Consider the following 20941-nt stretch of genomic DNA (forward strand, 5'->3'; position numbering starts at 1 on the left):
GGGCTTGTGCACAGGAGCTCCATGGGACTGGGGGAAATGGATACCCCATTCTTAAAAGGCACACACAGACTTTCACGTGCACTGGGTCCAAGGGCAAAGCAAAGTCTCCATAGGAATCTGGGTCAAACCTGACTGCAGTTCTTGGAGGACATCCTGGGAAAACAGGGGTGAATGTAGCTTGTTGTGGGGGAAGGACATTGGAAGCAAAGCTCTTGGGAATATTCAGCAGCATGCCTTTCTCTGGAGGTGGCCATTTTGGGAAAACCTGGCCCCACCCATCAGTGCTGAGAAGCCCCAGGGCAAACAACAACCCAGGTGGGATCACAGCCCCACCCCTCAGTAAACAGGTTACCTAAAGATCCCTCAAGCACAGAGCCACCTCTAATCCCATCCAGAGACAAAGCCCCACCCACCAGAGGGATTAGAATAAGCTCCACCTACCAGTGGCAGGCATCAGCCCCTCCCATCAGGAAGACTACAGTAAGCCCCCATACCAACTTCAGCCACAAGGGGGGCAGAGATCAGAAGTAGGAGAGGTTACAAATCTATTATCTGTAAAAAGGTCACCACACCAAAAGCCTATGAAAATGAAAAGACAGAGAACTATAACTCAGATGAGGGAGAAAGAAAAAAACCCAGAAAACAAGCTAAGTGATGAGGAGATTCTCAGCCTCCAGGAAAAAGATCTTAGACTGTTGATGCTGAAGATGATGCAAGACATTGGAAATAAACTGGAGGCAAAGATTGATAACTTACAGGAAACACTGAGCAAAGAGATACAAGATATAAAACTTAAACAAGAAGAGATGCAAAATACAATAACTGAAATAAAAAATTCACTAGAAGCAGCTAACAGCAGAATACAGGAGGCAGAATAACAAATAAGTGAGGTGGAGGACAGATTAGAAGAAATTACGAATGCAGAACAGAAAAGAGAAAAAAGATTGAAAACAAATGAAGAGAGTCTCAGAGAACTCTGGGACAACATTAAATGCACCAACATCCGTATTATAGGGGTGCCAGAAGGAGAAGAGAGAGAGAAGGGGACAGAAAAAATATGCCAAGTGATAATAGCCGAAAACTTCCCTAACATGGGAAAGCAACCACTCACTCAAATCCAGGAGGCACAACAAGTACCATATAAAATAAAGCCAAGGAGGAATACAGAGACACATATTAATCAAACTGACCAAAATTAAAGACAAAGAGGAAATCCTGAAAGCAGCTAGGGAAAAGAAACAAACAACATACAAGGGAACCTTGATAAGGTTATCAGCAGATTTTTCAGCAGAAACTCTGCAGGCCAGAAAGGAGTGGCATGATATACTTAAAGTGATGAAAGGAAAAAACCTCCAACCAAGATTACTTCACTCAGCAAGGTTCTCATTCAGATTGGAAGGAGAAATCAAAAGCTTCACAGATAAGCAAAAGCTGAGAGAATTCAGCAACACTAAACCAGCCTTACAACAAATACTAAAGGAACTTCTTTAGGCAGAAAAGAAAAGACAGCAACAGGAAACAAAAACACCACAAATGACAAGGCTCACCACTAAAGGTATATATACAGTAAAGACATGAAATCATCCATGCATGATTATACCATCAAAATCAGAAATCGTGAGAAGAGGTGGGTACAAATACAGGATACTGGAGATGAACTTGCAATTAAGAGAACAACAACTTAAAACAATCTCATATACATATAGACTCTTATATCAAAACTTTAGAATAACTGCAAACCAAAAATCTACCATTGATACACAAACAAAGAAAAATCAACTCAAATACAACACTAAAGATAGTCATCAAACCAGAGGAGGAGAAAACAATAGAAGGGAAGAAAAAAGGGCAACAAAAACAAATCCAAAGCAATTAATAAAATGGCAATAAGGACATACATATCAATAATTACCTTAAATGTTAATGGACTAAAGCACCCCAACCAAAAGACACAGGCTGACTGAATAGATAGAAAAACAAGACCAATATATATTCTGTCTTCAGGAGACCCACTTCATTTCTAGGGACACATACAAACTGAAAGTGAGAGGATGGAAGAAAATATTCCATGCAAACGGGGATCAAAAGAAAGCTGGAGTAGCAATACTTATAACAGACAAAATAGACTTTAACATGAAGAATATCTTAAGGGACAAAGAAGGTCATTATGCAATGATCAAAAGATCAATCCAAGAAGAAGATATAACAATTTTAAATATCTACGCACCCAACATGGGTTCACCACAATATACAAGGCAACTGCTAACAACCATAAAAGGACAAATTGACAATAACACAATAATAGTGGGGGACTTTAACACCCCACTTAGAGCAATGGGCAGATCATCCAGACAGAAAATCAATAAGGAAACACAGGCCCTGAATGATGCATTAAACCAGATGGACTTAATAGATATTTATAAGACATTCCATCCAAAGGCAACAGAATATACACTCTTCTCAAGTGCACATGGAACATTCTCTAAGATTGATAACATTCTGGGCTACAAATCCAACCTCAGTAACTTTATGAAAATTGAAATCATATCAAGCATCTTTTCCGACCATAATGTTATATGACTGGAAATCAACAACAAGAAAAAGTATGCAAAAAACACAAACATGTGGCGACTCAACAACATGGTACTAAAAAACCAATGGGTCACTGAAGAAATCAAAGAGGAAATTAAAAAATACCTAGATGCAAATGACAACAAAGATATGACACTCCAAAACCTATAAGATGCAGCAAAAGCTGTTCTAAGAGGAAAGTTTATAGCAATACAAGCCCACCTCAGGAAAAAAGAAAAAGATCTAATAAACAAGCTAACTTTACATCTAAAGCAGCTTGAGAGAGAAGAACAGACAAGACCTAAAGTTAGTAAAAAGAAAGAAATCATAAAGATCAGAGGAGAAATCAATGAAATAGAAACAAAGAAAACCATAGCAAAGATCAATGAAACAAAAAGCTGGTTCTTTGAAAAGATCAGCAAAATTGATAAACCCTTAGCCAGACATATCAAGCAAAAAAGAGAGAGGACTCAAATCAATAAAATTAGAAATGAAAAAGGAGAAGTAACAACAGACATCACAGAAATACAAAGGATCATAAGAGACTACTATATGCAACTATACACCAATAAAATGGACAACCTAGAAGAAGTGGACAAATGCTTAGAAAAGTACAATATTCCAAGACTAAACCAAGATGAAATAGAAAAGATAAATGAAACAATCACAAGAATTGAAATTGAAACTGTGATTAAAAACCTTCCAACAAAGAAAAGTCCAGGACCAAATGGCTTCACAGGCAAATTCTATCAAACATTTAGAGAAGAGCTAACACCTATCCTTCTGAAACTATTGCAAAAAATTGCAGAGGAAGGGATACTCCCAAACTCATTCTATGAGGCCACCATCACCCTGATACCAAAGCCAAAGATAGCACAAAAAAAGAAAACTACAGGCCAATTTCACTGATGAACATTGATGCAAAAATCCTCAACAAAATCCTAGCAAACAGCATCCAACAATACATTAAAAGGATTGTACATCATGATCAAGTGGGATTTATCCCACTTGATGCAAGCGTTCTTCAAAATCTGCAAATCAATCAGTGTGATACACCACATTAACAATCTGAAGAATAAAAACCATATGATCCTCTCAATGGACACGGAAAAAGCTTTTGACAAAATCCAACACCCATTTCTGATAAAAACCCTTCAGAAAGCGGGCATAACGGGAACCTACCTCAACATGATAAAGGCCGTATAGGACAAACCCACAGCAAACATCATTCTCAATGGTGAAAAGCTGAAAGAATTCCCACTGAGATCAGGAACAAGACAAGGATGTCCACTCTCACCACTATATTCAACATAGTTTTGGAAGACCTAGCCACACCAATCAGATCAGTAAAAGAAATAAAAGGAATCCAAATTGGAAAGGAAGAAGTAAAACTATCACTATTTGATACATGATACTATACACAGAGAATCCTAAAGATTCTACCAGAAAACTGTTAGAGCTCATCCATGAATTTGGCAAAGTCGCAGGATACAAAAGTAATACACAGAAATCAACGGCATTTCTATACTCTAACAATGAAAGAGGAGAAGGAGAAATTAGGGAAGCAATCCCACTTACCATCGCATTCAAAAGAATGAAATACCTAGGAGTAAACCTATCTAAAGAGACAAAAGACCTGTACTCTGAAAACTATAAGACACTGATGAAAGAAATCAAAGATAACACAGATAGATGGAAAGATACACTGTGCTCATGGATTGGAAGAGTTAATATTATCAAAATGACTATGCTATCCAAGGCAATGTGCAGATTCAAGACAATCCCTATCAAATTACCAAGGACATTCTTCACAGAACTTGAACAAAATATTTTAAAGTTTGTTTGGAAGCACAAAAGACCCAGACTAGCCAAAGCCTTCCTGAAAAAGAAAAATGGAGCTGGAGGAATCATGCCCCCGGAATTCAGACTATTCTACAAAGCAACAATCATCAAAACTTCATGGTACTGGCACAAAGACAGAAATATAGACCAGTGGAACAGGATAGAAAGTCCAGAATTAAACCCACGCACCTACAGCCAACTAATCTATGACAAAGGAGGCAAGAATATACAATAGAGAAAGGACGGCTTGTTCAATAAGTGGTGCTGGGAAAACTGGATGGCCACATGGAAAAGAATGAAATTAGAACACTCCCTAACACCATACACAAAAATAAACTCCAAATGGATTAAAGACCTAGATATAAGACCAGACACTATCAAACTCCTAGAGGAAATCATAGGCCAAACACTCTCTGACATAAACGACAGCAAAATCTTCTTGGATCCACCTCTTAGCGTATTGACAATAAAAACAAAAATAAACAAATGGGACATAATCAAACTTAAAAGTTTCTGCACAGCAAAGGAAACCCTAAACAACACAAAAAGACAACCCACAGAATGGGAGAAAATCTTTGCAAGTGAATCAACTGACAAGGGATTAATCTCCAAAATTTATAAACACTTTCTGCAGCTCCATACCAAAAAAACAAACAAGCCTATCATTAAATGGGAAGAAGATCTAAACAGATAGTTCTCCAAAGAAGACATACAGATGGCCAAGAAACACATGAAAAGATGTTCACCATCACTCATTATTAAAGAAAGGCAAATCAAAACCACGATGAGGTACCACCTTACACCAGCCAGAATGGCTGTCATCAAAAAGTCTACAAACAATAAGTGCTGGAGAGGGTGTAGAGAAAAAGGAACACTAGTACACTGTTGGTGGGATTGTACATTGGTGCAACCACTGTGGAAAACAGTATGGAGATGCCTCAGAAAACTGAAAATAGAACTACCATTTGATCCAGCAATCCCATTCCTGGGCATCTATCCAGAGGAAACCACGACTCGCAAAGAAACATGTACTCCAATGTTCATTGCAGCACTATCTACAATAGTCAAGACATGGAAACAACCTAAATGTCCATCGATAGAGGAGTGGATCCAGAAGAGGTGGTCCATATACACAATGGAATATTACTCAGCCATTGAAAGGAACAAAATACTGGAATTTTTTGCAACATGGATGGACCTAGAAACTATCATGCTAAGTGAAGTCAGCCATACAATGAGACACCAACATCCAATGCTTTCACTGACATGTGGAATCTGACTGAACTTCTTTGCAGAACAGATGCTGACTCACAGATAATGAAAAACTTATGGTCTCTGGAGGAGACAGTTTGGGGGGTGGGGAGATGTGCCTGGGCTGTGGGATGGAAATCCTGTGAAATTGGATTGTGATGATCATTATACAACTATAGATGTGATAAATTCATTTGAGTTAAAAAAAAGACAAAAAAAAAACCAGTTAAGACATGCTTGGTTTTAATTCTATTTCTTCATTCTGCTCTGCATTTGCTTTTAAGTTGTCCTTATCTGTATTCTAATGTCTAACTTTACCTACATTATCTGCACCTTTTTAAACTGAAATATAGTTGACATACAATATTACATTAGTTTCTGGTGTACTACATAATGATTTGATATTTGTATACATTATGAAATGATCACCAGGAGATGTCTAGTAACTATCTACACCCAAAGTTATTACAATATGATTGACCATATTACTTATGCTCTCTATACACCCTGGCCTTTTTATTATATAACTGGAAGTTTGTAGCTCCTAATCCCCATCACCAGGATTGCCCATTCCTATGTTTTTCCCTCTGAGCAAAAACCTGTTCTCAGAATCTATGGGTCCGTTTTCACATTTCCTTTTCACATTTTGTTCTGTCATTTCGATCCTACAAATAAGTGAGATCACGTGGTATGTATCTTTCTCTGACTTATTTCACTTAGCATAATGCTCTCTATGTCCATCCATATTGTCTCAAAGGGCAATATTTCATTTTTTATGGATGTGTAATATTCCATTGCATGTATATGTGTGTGTATATATATATATGTATGTGTATGTATACCTACATATCTATATCTATAGCTATATTTATAGCTATAGCTATCCCTATCTATCTATCTATCCACACACCACAGCCTTTTTATCTGTCAGTGGGAACTCAGGTTGCTCTCATATCTTGGCTGTTGTAAATAATACAGCTCTGCACCTCTCTTTGCTTTATTTATGTCTTATTATCTAGGGTTTTATAAGATAAATTGTCAGATTTTGATTCTTGTACCAAAATGGTCCTTAGACTTTCATGCTTTAGTATAATACCATAAAGATATGAGAAATAAAGATGGTGATTTCTCAGCTTTCCTGTAAAGATTTTAATTTATGTCTCAGCTGGAATCTACTTTTTGTTGCTGTTGTTGTCTTTTGTCTTTTTAGGCCCACACCCGTGACATATGGAGGTTCCCAGGCTATGAGTTCAACAGGAGTTGCAGCTGCTGGCCTATGCCAGAATCATTCCAATGTAGGATCTGAGCTGCATCTGTGACCTATACCACAGCTCATGGCAATGCTGATCCTTAACCCACCAAGCGAGGCCAGGGATGGAACCTGCAACCTCGTGGTTTCTAGTCAGATTCATTTCCGCTGCACCATGATGGGAACTCCAAACTGGAATCTACTTTTTAAGCAAGATGATCCCAATGTAGGCAGTCTGTGGTAGTCCTTTTGAGAAACAATGTTGTGAAAGTTATCTACGTTAATTTTAAACATATGCTTAATTTTCAAATTCTTGATTCATAAACTGTAAAAACAAAAGGTAAATATTAAGTCCTTGCTATTAATTAGAAAACAAATAGCTTCTCCCTCATCAACACCACCCATCTCTTGATTTTTTCTATTTATATCTTCAATATATAGTTTTTTAAAATATTTCAATTATTTTTTATGCAGTAAGTTTAATTTTTGAGGTGAAACAGTATTAGTTCTACATCCTATCTTTAATTCTAAATGATAACTTTCTGGCTTTTTCTATTCTAACATTCCTTACCTTTGCTACCTTCTGTTGGGGGACTAGATTTCTTTTATTTTTTTTTAAGCTATAATATTTTTCTTGAATAAGGACTCATGCATTAGATTATGTGTATTGACGGTAGATTGTCTTTTGCCACTATATAAATGGTGGTATATTTCTCCCCTCGGAACCCTGTAACACTTACCTATTGTTTTATAAAATGTAATATTGCTATGAAGTAGTTTGAAACCTATCATTTCTTCCCCTTCCTTACAGGTCATTCACTTTCTGACTAGAAGTTTAGTACTTTCAGAAGAATGTAATAAGGTGGCAATGGTATTATATATATATACATATTTATCTTGAAACCCAGTATACACTTTTGGCCTACTAATTAATTTCATTACAGGTATGTATACCTTAATGTATAGCATAGTAGTTAAGAGTGTATCATCTAATCATATTTTCTGTTCAACCATTTCTTAGCTGTCCAAACTGAAGAAAATTAATTATACTCTCCATGTCTCCCTCCACTCATCATCTATAAACTTATAACTATTACAACATAGGGTAATAATGACTTATTTCCTGACATAATATATGTTCAGTGTCTAAGCACCTAGGAGTTTAAGTATTATTAATTTTGCTATTGTAATTACTTATTAATGTCAGATTTAAATCTTTTTCTATTCCATTTTTCCACTTTGAACTTAACATCATAGTTCTACCTGTTTAATTTGCTATACCTGTCCTATATATTATTATGTTTTCTCTGAGTAGTTTTTACTTCTACAAACTTTTCTTTGCATTTGGCATGATTTTCTACAGACTGAACTTCATGTTATTGCCTTGATTTTTTGCCATACTGATTTTCTTTCTTACTACTTTAGATTCAGTTATTAGTGCCTTTGAAAACTGCTTTGCCTTAATTATTGAGCTTTTGACTCTTGTTTATCCTTGACCTTTTATTTCATACTCTTACATTTTTGGTGAGAAAAAAAAAACATTTGTTGTGAAACATTTTAATATATGCTGAAATATTTTATTCCAACAAAGAGCATTATCTGTCTTTTGCATACTGAGTTTTTCTCTCTCTCCCCTACCAAATGAGAGGAAGGAGAGAGACTATATCATTTGGTATGTTCCTGCACAGATGCAATGCTGTTCCTTTGATTAGATGCTTCATTTTGATGAAGACTTTTCTACAGGGTTTTCCTATTTGCTAAAACATACCTTGGGTAAAATTTTCTGGATTTTGTTTGCACTAATATTAGCCCTACTCATGGATCTTTGAATGTCTACAGATCTTCAGTTTGAGTTGGGTGTTGATTTGTGGGTTTGTTTGTTTTGTTTGTTTGTTTGTTTTTGTTTTTCTATGGGCTTCTGGAGAGAGAAGAGAAAAACTGCACATGGGCTGTTGGACTCATAACTTCATTTTTCATTTTTCAAATATTTCACAACTGAAAACAGACATCAGTGTTCTGTTTTTTCATCATTTTAAGTGCTGGGTGATGTGTGTGAATGTGTGTGTGTACATGTACTGCCACACTTTCATACAGTGTTATTAGATATGTAAACTATCATAAAACTTATAGAACTTTTTTCCTAGGGAACAATTTAGCAATATGTATTACCATTTTATTACCATTTTAAAGGTACATACTTTTTGACTCAGAAATTCCACTTTAAGAAATATATTAGGAATCAGTGTTGTGTAAACATGTCAGCAATGAGATGCTTATTTTAGAGCTGTTTTTAAAACCCTTAGAAAATGCAAATATAAAATATTTCATGCCAATAGACATGACAGAAAAGCAGGAGTCGCAACGCTCATATCAGACAAAATAGACTTTAAAACAAAAGACATAAAGAAAGACAAAGAAGGACACTATTTAATGCTTAAGGGATCCATCCAAGGAGAGGATGTTACTATCATCAACATATATGCCCCAAATATAGGAGCACCCAGATACATACAACAAATATTAACAGACATAAAGGGAGATGTTGATGAGAATACAATCATAGTAGGAGACCTTAATACCCCCCTCACATCAATGGACAGATCCTCTAGACAGAAAACCAATAAAGCAACAGAGATCCTAAAGGAAACAATAGAAAAGTAAGTCTTCATTGATATCTTCAGGACACTACATCCAAAAAAAGCAGAGTACACATTCTTCTCAAGTGCACATGGAACATTCTCAAGAATCGACCACATATTGGGACACAAAGCGAATCTCAATAAATTTAGGAGCATAGAAATTATCTCAAGTATCTTTTCTGACCACAATGCCATGAAATTAGAAATCAACCATGGGAAAAGAAATGAGAAAAAACCTACTACACGGAGACAAAACAACATGCTACTAAAAAACCAATGGGTCAATGAGGAAATCAAGAAGGAAATTAAAAAATACCTTGAAACAAATGATAATGAAGACACAACCACTCAAAATCTATGGGATGCTGTGAAAGCAGTGCTCAGAGGGAAATTTATAGCAATACAGGCCTTTCTCAAAAAAGAAGCAAGATCCCAAATTGACAACTTAACCCTCCACCTAAGTGAATTAGAAAAAGAAGAACAAAAAAGACCTAAAGTCAGCAGAAGGAAGGAAATTATAAAGATCAAAGAAGAAATCAGTAAAATAGAGACTCAAAAAACAACAGAGAAAATTAATAAAACCAAGAGCTGGTTCTTTGAAAAGGTGAACAAAATTGACAACCCCCTGGCCAGACTCACTAAAAAGAGGAGAGAAAGAACTCAAATAACCAAAATTATAAATGAAAAAGGAGAAATCACAACGGATACAGCAGAAATACAAAAAACCATAAGAGAATACTATGAACCACTATACAGCAACAAGTTTGACAATCTGGAAGAAATGGACAATTTTCTAGAATCTTACAGCCTGCCAAAACTGAATCAAGTAGAAACAGACCAACTGAACAGACCCATCACTAGAAATGAAATTGAAGAGGTCATAAAATCACTCCCTACAAATAAAAGTCCAGGACCAGATGGCTTCACAGGTGAATTCTATCAAACATATAAAGAGGAATTGGTGCCCATCCTCCTTAAACTCTTTCAAATGTTGAAGAAGAAGGAATACTCCCAAAGACATTCTATGATGCCACCATCACCCTCATTCCAAAACCAGACAGAGATACCACCACAAAAGAAAACTATCGGCCAATATCTTTGATGAATATAGATGCCAAAATTCTCAACAAAATCTTAGCCAACCGAATCCAACAACATACCAAAAAAATTATACACCATGACCAGGTGGGGTTCATCCCAGGTTCACAAGGATGGTTCAACATACGCAAATCAATCAGCATCATACACCACATTAACAAAAGAAAAGTCAAAAATCATATGATCATCTCAATAGACGCAGAAAAAGCATTTGACAAAGTCCAACATCCATTCATGATCAAGACCCTCACCAAAGTGGGTATAGAGGGAACATGCCTGAATATAATCAAAGCCATTTATGAGAAACCCACAGCAAATATAATCCTCAATGGGGAAAAACTGAAAGCCTTCTCACTCAAATCTGGAACAAGACAGGGATGCCCACTCTCACCACTGCTCTTCAACATTGTTTTCGAAGTCCTAGCCACAGCAATGAGACAAACCAAAGAAATAAAAGGCATCCATATAGGAAGAGAAGAGATCACACTGTCACTGTATGCAGATGACATGATACTATACATAGAAAACCCGAAGGACTCAACCCCAAAACTCCTTGAACTGATTCATAAATTCGGAAAAGTAGCAGGATATAAGATTAGCATTCAGAAGTCAGTTGCATTTCTGTATACCAGCAATGAAACATTAGAAAAGGAATACAAAAATACGATACCTTTTAAAATTGCACCTCACAAAATCCAATACCTCGGAATACACCTGACCAAGGGGGTAAAGGACCTCTATGCCGAGAACTATAAAACTTTAATCAAAGACATCAAGGAAGATGTAAAGAAATGGAAAGATATTCCATGTTCCTGGGTTGGAAAAATCAATATTGTAAAAATGGCCATACTACCCAAAGCAATCTACAGATTCAATGCCATCCCTATCAAATTGCCCAGGACATTTTTCACAGAAGTAGAACAAACAATCCAAACATTTATATGGAACCACAAAAGACCCAGAATCGCCAAAGCAATCCTGAGAAACAAAAACCAAGCAGGAGGCATCACTCTCCCAGACTTCAAGAAATACTACAAAGCCACAGTCATCAAAACAGCATGGTACTGGTATCAAAACAGACAGACAGACCAATGGAACAGAATAGAGAACCCGGAAATAAACCCTGACACCTATGGTCAATTAATCTTTGACAAGGGAGGCAAGAACATCAAATGGGAAAAAGAAAGTCTATTCAGCAAGCATTGCTGGGAAACCTGGACAGCTGCATGCAAAGCAATGAAACCAGAACACACCCTCACACCATGCACCAAAATAAACTCCAAATGGCTGAAAGACTTAAATATACGACAGGACACCATCAAACTCCTAGAAGAAAACATAGGCAAAACATTCTCTGACATCAACATCATGAATATCTTCTCAGGTCAGTCTCCCAAAGCAATAGAAATCAGAGCACAAATAAACCCATGGGACCTCCTCAAACTGACAAGCTTTTGCACAGCAAAGGAAACCCAAAAGAAACCAAAAAGACAACTTACAGAATGGGAGAAAATAGTTTCAGATGATGCAACCGACAAGGGCTTAATCTCTAGAATATATAAACAACTTATACAACCCAACAGCAAAAAAGGCAATCAATCCATGGAAAAATGGGCAAAAGACCTGAAGAGACATTTCTCCAAAGAAGATATACAGATGGCCAACAAACATGAAAAAATGCTCAACATCGCTCGTTTTAAGAGAAATGCAAATCAAAACTACCATGAGATACCACTTCACACCAGTCAGAATGGCCCTCATTAATAAATCCACAAAGAACATGTGCTGGAGGGGCTGTGGAGAAAAGGGAACCCTCCTGCACTGTTGGTGGGAATGTAAACTGGTACAGCCACTATGGAGAACAGTTTGGAGATACCTTAGAAATCTATACATAGAACTTCCATATGACCCCGCAATCCCACTCTTGGGCATCTATCCGGACAAAACTCTACTTAAAAGAGACACGTGCACCCGCATGTTCATTGCAGCACTATTCACAATAGCCAGGACATGGAAACAACCCAAATGTCCATCGACAGAGGATTGGATTCAGAAGAAGTGGTATATATACACAATGGAATACTACTCAGCCATAAAAAAGAATGACATAATGCCATTTGCAGCAACATGGATGGAGCTAGAGAATCTCATCCTGAGTGAAATGAGCCAGAGAGACAAAGACAAATACCATATGATATCACTTATAACTGGAATCTAATATCCAGCACAAATGAACATCTCCTCAGAAGAGAAACTCATGGACTTGGAGAAGAGACTTGTGGCTGCCTGATGGGAGGGGGAGGGAGTGGGAGGGATTGGGAGCTTGGGCTTATCAGACACAACTTAGAATAGATTTACAAGGAGATCCTGCTGAGTAGCATTGAGAACTTTGTCTAGATACTCATGTTGCAACAGAAGAAAGGGTGGGGGAAAAAATGTAATTGTAATGTATACATGTAAGGATAACCTGACCCCCTTGCTGTACAGTGGGAAAATAAAAAAACATATATAAAAAAAAGAAAATGCAAATACGTAAAAATGTGCTTGTTATATAGATTAAAGTGTATATATTCAATAAAATATTTTGTATTTCTTATACATGACATATAATTAGATTTGAAGACACAAAAATGGCAAGTAGAAAATAGCAGTACACACATAGTAGAACATAATTATGTAGATAAAAGTATGTCATTTAGTGTGAATAAAGATGATTACTAACAACAATTATGCCTGGGCTTGGGGTGCAGGTGGTTTTGTCATTTCCACATTTTTAAAAATAATGATCATGAATTAGTTTTATTATAAAAAATAGTAACAGAGCTAATAAAAGAAAAACTGAGAAAGATACACACACTGTTACCACCCCTATAATACTAGCAACTATTTATTGAGTATTCTTTGTCTGGTACTATATGAAGACCCTAATATATTACCTCATTTAATACTCTCAGTAGTTTCATGAAGCAAAAATCAGTGTTTTAGTTTTAGGTTGTGGAACTAAAGGATGGAAAGGTTAAGCAAGTATAATGTTACACAGCTCATAAAAGACCATGACTGAATGTGAACCCATTTCAGTCTGATTCTAACAGATCCCATCTTCCCAGTGCACCCTACTGTCTCTGAGAATTGTCAACTACACCTTGATGCTTTTGAAGGATGCAGGTTTAATAGCTCATCATTCAAACTCTTGACTACTAGCCCTTGTTTCATACCCTATGAATTTAAAGGAGAATTCAAAAGACAGAATAGAGATATATCCAACAAAGAAAAGTAAAAATACAGAGGATATTAAGATTCATAATTCGAGGTAAATCATTCTCTTTAACATAATGTTTTATGAAATAGGGAGAAGAGTTCTTGACAAATGAGAGTCCATAGTATGGCACCTTTTTTTTTTTTTTTATCTTTTTGCCTTTTCTAGGGCCACTCCCATAGCATATGGAGGTTCCCAGGCTAGGGGTCGAATCGGAGCTGTAGCCACCAGCCTACGCCAGAGCCATAGCAAAACCAGATCTGAGCCGCATCTGCAACCTACACCGCAGCTCACACCCATGCCAGATCCTTAACCCACTGAGCAAGGCCAGGGATGGAACCCACAACCTCATGGTTCCTAGTCGGATTCATTAACCACTGCACCATGATGGGAACTCCCAAAGTATGGCATCATTAACACTTGCAAGCCATCAGCTGAAAACATCAACAAAAGGGCAAGTGTTCTTTCAAATATTGTCATAAACTGAGGATTTTTCTGAATTTTCATGTAACTTTTACCCAGTCATAGACCAATTATGCAATATACTCTGATTTTCATTTGGAATAATACAATGTTTTCAGCCATTTTGATCATTGACCCAAACTCAAAATGTCAAACCAGTTTTCTTCTAAATGATTAGCATTCTACCCAGAATACTGCCCAATCAAATCATTCTACTTCAATTTCAATGATTAATGGCTTCAGTTAAAAACAGAACAGCAACACTACAAATAAGATCACCCATGTTTTAAGGGATTAGGACTAACATAAAGAGAAACAATGTTTCAAACATCTCTTCTGGAATCTATGTAACAGCATTTACCAAAATCTTTGCTATGTATAACACAGTAAGTAATAAAGTTAAGAAGAAAAAAAAAAAACTTAAAATACCAAAACAAACTAGCAGTATAAGAGGTTAACCATCCTGTGCCTCCCACCCCAAATGCAGTAATAATGAGGAATCAAGGAATTTGGGGTCAGAGCCACAAAATGAAGGAAGAACATGATACTTAAAGATACAGTAATGACAGCTCATCTGGCATCAAGTCCTCATAGGAAAGGTTCACAAGCATTTGGTATCATTCACTGCCTCACCAGGAAAGAGAAGTAAGAAAAAGGAGAGACAAGGGACCAATGATAATGTGGAATGGTGACAATCTCCATCATCACCATCCTTCTCCAATTTGGAGGGCAATATGGATGGCGATTAGCCAATTAAGAAATGCAACCACATGAGCATTCAAAAACTAAACTCTGAATTTTAGCCCCTGTGGGCTTTCTTTGGAGTTCACTTAAGACAAGAGCATTGACACGAAATAATCTCAATTATTGCCTCTCATCTATCATAATAGTACTGGGCTTGCCGAGAGAATACTTATTTGTACCATATAAATGATGATAAAGGAACAAGGACTTGATGCAAACAGAACATTCTCAGACACAATTCAATAATCTAGGACAAAAAAAAAAAAAGGTTCCTGAATCCTGAGCCAACCTATAGAAGAACTGTATAATTCTCCACCTATTCCTTTAAACCAAAAGATACACAACATGACAACTAAGAAATACTAGAGTATATAATGACATTCTAACCGCTCGATACAAATGAAAAGGAATCTCAAAATACAATCTACTTGGTTTCTTTCTCTAGCACAACAATAATAACTGAGTGGGGCACTGAAGCTTAGGTTCATCATAGCTACATTAAAAGAAAAACAAACCCAGCAAAATCCCATTAGTGTTTCATGAAAACACTTATGCCCACGTCTCTGTGGATACAAGTCCGTAGATTATCTACAAAACCCCATACATTATCTTAAAGGGAACGACTAAACAAATTTGCTCCAACAGAAATACAAATAAATGGATTAAAAACTGGCTATCTAACCGTATACAGAGAGAAATCGTAATTGGTAGTCCGTCTAGTTGGGGAGAGGTTTCCAGTTGGGTCCCACAAGGATCGATATTGGGTCCCATTTTGTTTAATATCTTTATAAAAAATCTGGAAGACAAAGTAAAAGAATGTGCTAATTAAGTCGACTGATGCCACTAGATTAGGATTGGTGGTTAAAGTAAATTGGAAATAGATAAATGCTACTGGTCTTTAGAAAGACAGCAACTAGGACTTCTAAATAGTTACGTAATTTTAATGTATCATTTAAAAATCTAATTCCAAGCACTATAAATAAATAAATTTAAAAGATCTTAGTGGCTGTGCATAGCCAAAAATTTAGGCACAATGAAAAAGACAACACAGAGACTCAAAACACCCGTGAATGCAGAATAAAGGATGTCCCCAACAGAGACATTTTTGTGAAGCATTATTCGGAAAATTGGTGACTGTGGGACTCAATACAATAAGGATATTAGAGACATTTCAGATATGCAAGAATCAAGGTGATTAAAGATAGAAGTAACTAAGTTTTCAAATATGTATACATCTAGTTATTAGCAGAAAAATAAACAAGAAAACAACAAAGTTTAAAAGAAAAAAAGGAGAGCTAGAAACTCTCCATGAGCCAGAAGAGGGTGGAGGCATGAGCCAGAAAAGTGGGTGAAATTAATTAAGAGCAAATTCTATAAGGAAACACTCTCTCTCTCTCTCTCTCTCACACACACACACACACACACACACACACACAAATAGAAGAATGCAAGGGATAATAGGAGGGCTCTCCTAATACTAGAATACAGATTATATATATTTTTTGAACTACTCCTGAAGATACTTGGGAGAAATATTCAGTGGAACGCTCGTTGGTTTAAGGTTTATTTTTTTAAATCTTAGTATTTTACAATTTAATTTGTTACATGGAGACAACAGTGAAAGTAACACTGTCATCCATGGACTCATGTGTAGACAGAAGGGTTGTTTTTTAAGTGAAGTTAGCTGAACTGAATATACGAAATAATGTGGAATCAGCTTTTTAATTTTATATTATTTTTTCACTTTCTTGCACAGAGGAATATATACTGGATAAGAACTGGGAAACCTAGGTTGTTTCAGAAATCTTGTTAACTTTGCTATGTAAGCCTATGCAAGCATGGATATTTCACTTTCCCGAAGAGCCTTAGTTTTTGCATTAGTTAAATGACAGGCTGAAAATTGCTTTAAGAGCTGCAGATACTCTTGTTAAAATAAGAACTTATATGAAGCTTGATACAGAGAAGAGACTAGAGAAATGTGTAAGTATGTTGCTGAGCAATAGGGGGTTCCCACCTGGCTAGGCTTTCCGTCTTCATCCCTTTCTGACCTTAGAACAGAGAATAGTTTAAAAATCACTTTAGATGACCTGATATGTTGCTACTGTCTCTAGGAAACCATCAAAGAGAATCTGAAAAAGTCAATCCCTTTGCTAGTGGCTGATTTCTCCAGAGCATCTGACAATACTTGGTTGATTTTATGTGCCTAATCCTAAAAAAAAAAAAAGAAAAAAAAAAACCCCTGTAGAATTAGAGTTGAAAAGAAGGGCCATTCTTGATAAGAAGTAGAGTAGCATTATTCATAACAATGACACAAAAGAAAGCATTGTGCAATCAAGGCCCTAAGTGGGTCTCCTCTAAACTTTCATGCTGGGTTAAAAAAAAAAAAAAAAAAGATGGCAGTCTGAAATATTAGATAGTTTCCTTTTAAAAAATCTAATCAAGATGGCTATAAGTATTCTGGCCTAAGAAGTAACTAAAAAGTTTTTAGTTGCTTTGCTATAGATTTCACAGTTAATATCTGTTTAAAAATGATTTCCTTGTTTTAACTTTAAAACTTCCAACATGAAACATTCATCTGTGGATAATATTCTTTATCAGGGACAGGACTGCACCCTACATACTAGAGCATGTAAAACACACAAGCAAGTATTGCTAACAGATCTGGAGAGTGTAAATTTTATTTTAAAAAGTAGTCATTTCTATCATTCAAAATATTTTATTAATATCTATCATTTATTTATTGCTTATCATATACTAGGGACTATGTTATCCTCCCTACACTTTATCATGACTTCATAATGAATTCTGAGAGAGAGACTAAGGCCATTTTACAGATGGGGAAATTAAAGGATGAGAGAGGCCTTTTTTTTTTTTTTTTGCCTATTATCAAATAACTATTATGCGGAGGGTAAATACTGAACCTGACTCTGAAATATGTGTTTAGAACCATTGTGCTAAATTATAATTCCTGATACCATGATGTTATGTATGATGATCAAAGAAAGTAGAGAAGCCACTTGTGCTAAGGAGTTCTAAGAATAGGACAAGCATCCTTTTTATTTTTCTCATCTTTGAAAGCAGATAATTGGACTCGAGTAGGGTTTGTTAACCTAAGCAGTACCAACATTTTGGGCTGGATAACTGTTCCGGGGAGGCTGCCCAAAGTATTGTAGGATGTTTAGCAGCATGCCTGGCCTCTGTCTACTAGGTATCAGTAGTGAGCCCCTCTTCCTAGTTTTGACAATCCAAATCATCTACAGACATTTTCGATGATCCTTTGAGGGGGCAAAAATCACCTATGATGTGAGAACCACTCTTCTAGAAGAACTCTGGTACCTTTTTTGTTGCCTAATATTCTGTGCTCTGAATTATGGATCCAACTTCAGGCAAGAGGATAGGTTTTTCATCACTATGGGGTATCTGACCAGTGAACCATTCCCTACCTCCATCTCAGTACACTGAATTTAAAACTACCTGAAGCTCTCTGGGTTCGGTTTGCTATAGAACTGCCACTCTTCAGTACTTAAATTTATCATTTAAATGCAAATTGGTATGGAAAAATAGGGTAGATGAAAGTGAAAAGAGAGCGGATGTTATTGTAAGTCAGCTTTGCATTAGGCAATTGATTTAGACTCATTTCAAACTGCAGACCTATGAGATAGTTTTATTTATTTATTCATTTTCTTTTCTTTACTAGAGCTACTCTACCAGGAAAATTGTAAAATGGGTTTGAAAAACATTCTCTCATTTGACAGCCCCAATGCTACCTTGGAATCTCTTAACAGAATGCTGTAAGTGAAACCTCAAACACTGAAAAGAAATTGACAACTTCCTGGACCCTATGGTTCACTGGCTTTTAAGGGCGATACCTAAAATTTGCATCATCATGAATATCATCTACTGGGAAAGGCGTGCCTTTGATTAGAGAATAGTCAAAAATCAAAAGTCAGACCTATGCATATGTGGAAAATATTAGTGAGTCAGAAGCTTTCATTGGGTTTGCTCCATATAAAATTCAGTGGCAGAGATTATGTATGGTGTGCTATCATTGGAGTTAAACTGAAGTCAGAAATATTAAAACATCAATTAAATAATTATTGGATGATTAATAATTCCAGGTGGCTTAAAAGAATTACTATTTCCCTAGTTTCATCACTGTAAACTATTTATGAAATCCAACATATGTATTACTTCATAAACACTATTTATGGCAGACATTAAAATAAGACCTTGTTTTTCTTGTCTATTTTGAAGAGTCTAAATTAGGACTATGAGAAAATATATGTGTAAATATTCTATTTAGTGAAAAAAGTTACATAAAAGGAAGCCAGATGAAGCCACACTGGGGAGTAAAGAGGACTAGCTCTATTGGAACTGCAGTCAAAAACCTCAGAATTAAGATTCTCCATCTTGGTGGCAAATTAGAATAATATTTGGAGAATTGTAAAAAAAATTGTGACACCCAGGCATATTCCATGATGATCAAATCAGAATTTCTGGGGAAGAAATCTAGGCTTCAGTGTTTTATAATGCTTTCCCAGTCTTTTAATTGAACACCCAAGGTTGAGAGCCATTGCCTTAAAGAATAAATTAGGTTAACAACTGTTTAAGAGTTGTTTTGTGACTTAAGCAAGGTGGTAGCCTCCAGTACCCAAATGGTTCAGTGGTTTTAAGTGGTACATGTGCAAGGGATTAAGTAATTATCTGTCACTTAAAAGGAAAGTTATTATTTTTTCCCTTCCACTTCTTTTTCTAATCATCTGATGACTTTAAGGAGAAAATCTCAGTTTGTGGCTGGTGGATCTTTAACACATGTTTGTACTTACTCATCTCCCTTTTAAATCAAAGAGAATGCAGAGCTCCAGCCCAGAGCCTTTACCTAGTCTAACCTAGAAATTAATAACCTAGTTTCATTTTCATTTATACTTAAAATTCTCTTCCAGCAAGTAAAACTGGTTTAAGTGATATGAAATTTCCTTTTTAAATAAATTGAAATAGAGTGAAATCAAATAAACAGAAAGTAAATAAAGGTACATATTATACTCATATGCAGGGAAAGTCACAAAGGTGGTTCTCAGATGACTATGGTTTGGGCCACCCTAGTGCTAAAGGAGAGGGCGTCTAAATGTGGGGTCATAAATGTGGGCCCTGACGGTGCCTCCATCGCTAATTATCTTTGTGATTTGGGACAAATGACTCATTCTCTTCCCTGGACTTTGGTTTTCTCATTTGTTAAACCAAGCCATGAACCCATATTGCTGGCATTCTTCTATGAGTTTAAGAAGCAAGGAGGGCTTGCCCTCTGAACTTACCTTGTTGACATCTAGGCGCATCTTCTCATTGTTGGCATTAGCAGCTTTTTCAGCTGCTTTCTTTTGGCGTTGAGGTCCCCTCCCAAAGAAGATATAGTTGACCAAAGCATATTCCAGAAGGGCCATGAAAACAAAGACAAAGCACCCCATCAGGTACATGTCAATGGCCTTCACATAGGGGATTTTAGGGAGAGTCTCCCGAAGGTGGGTATTGATCGTGGTCATGGTTAGCACAGTTGTAATTCCTGAAAAAAATGAGGGAGTTGGTGTAATAATGTTCATATTTCCTTGCTGCTTTCATCATAGCTGAAAGGTTAACTGTATTCTTTTACTTATTCATATAAGCTGCACTTATTATACAGCAGCACTGTGATGCTCTGGAGATATGCATAAATCATTAATTTATAGTAAACATGAATCATTTGGAGGCATTTTCTTTAATTATATTTTTACATTTATCATTATGTATCTGGTGGGGAGAGATGTGAATTAAATGCTATGAGAGACGTGTGCAAGG

The 20941-nt window shown here is 36.3% G+C and overlaps 1 protein-coding gene across 1 annotated transcript in view; it reads right to left on the reverse strand.

The window, feature by feature from the left end:
* The window catches only part of GABRB2 (gamma-aminobutyric acid type A receptor subunit beta2), a 254571-nt gene that overhangs the window by 32016 nt on the left and 201614 nt on the right, over positions 1-20941 (reverse strand). The window contains exons 8-9 of the mRNA XM_047753648.1: positions 20425-20669; positions 18587-18592 (exon numbers count right to left, since the gene is read on the reverse strand). Coding sequence (XP_047609604.1) covers positions 18587-18592; positions 20425-20669 — 251 coding nt within the window. The remainder of the gene's footprint in view (positions 1-18586; positions 18593-20424; positions 20670-20941) is intronic.

The sequence above is a fragment of the Phacochoerus africanus genome, chromosome 1 (assembly GCF_016906955.1).
Source record: "Phacochoerus africanus isolate WHEZ1 chromosome 1, ROS_Pafr_v1, whole genome shotgun sequence".
NCBI classification, from domain to species: Eukaryota; Metazoa; Chordata; class Mammalia; order Artiodactyla; family Suidae; genus Phacochoerus; species Phacochoerus africanus.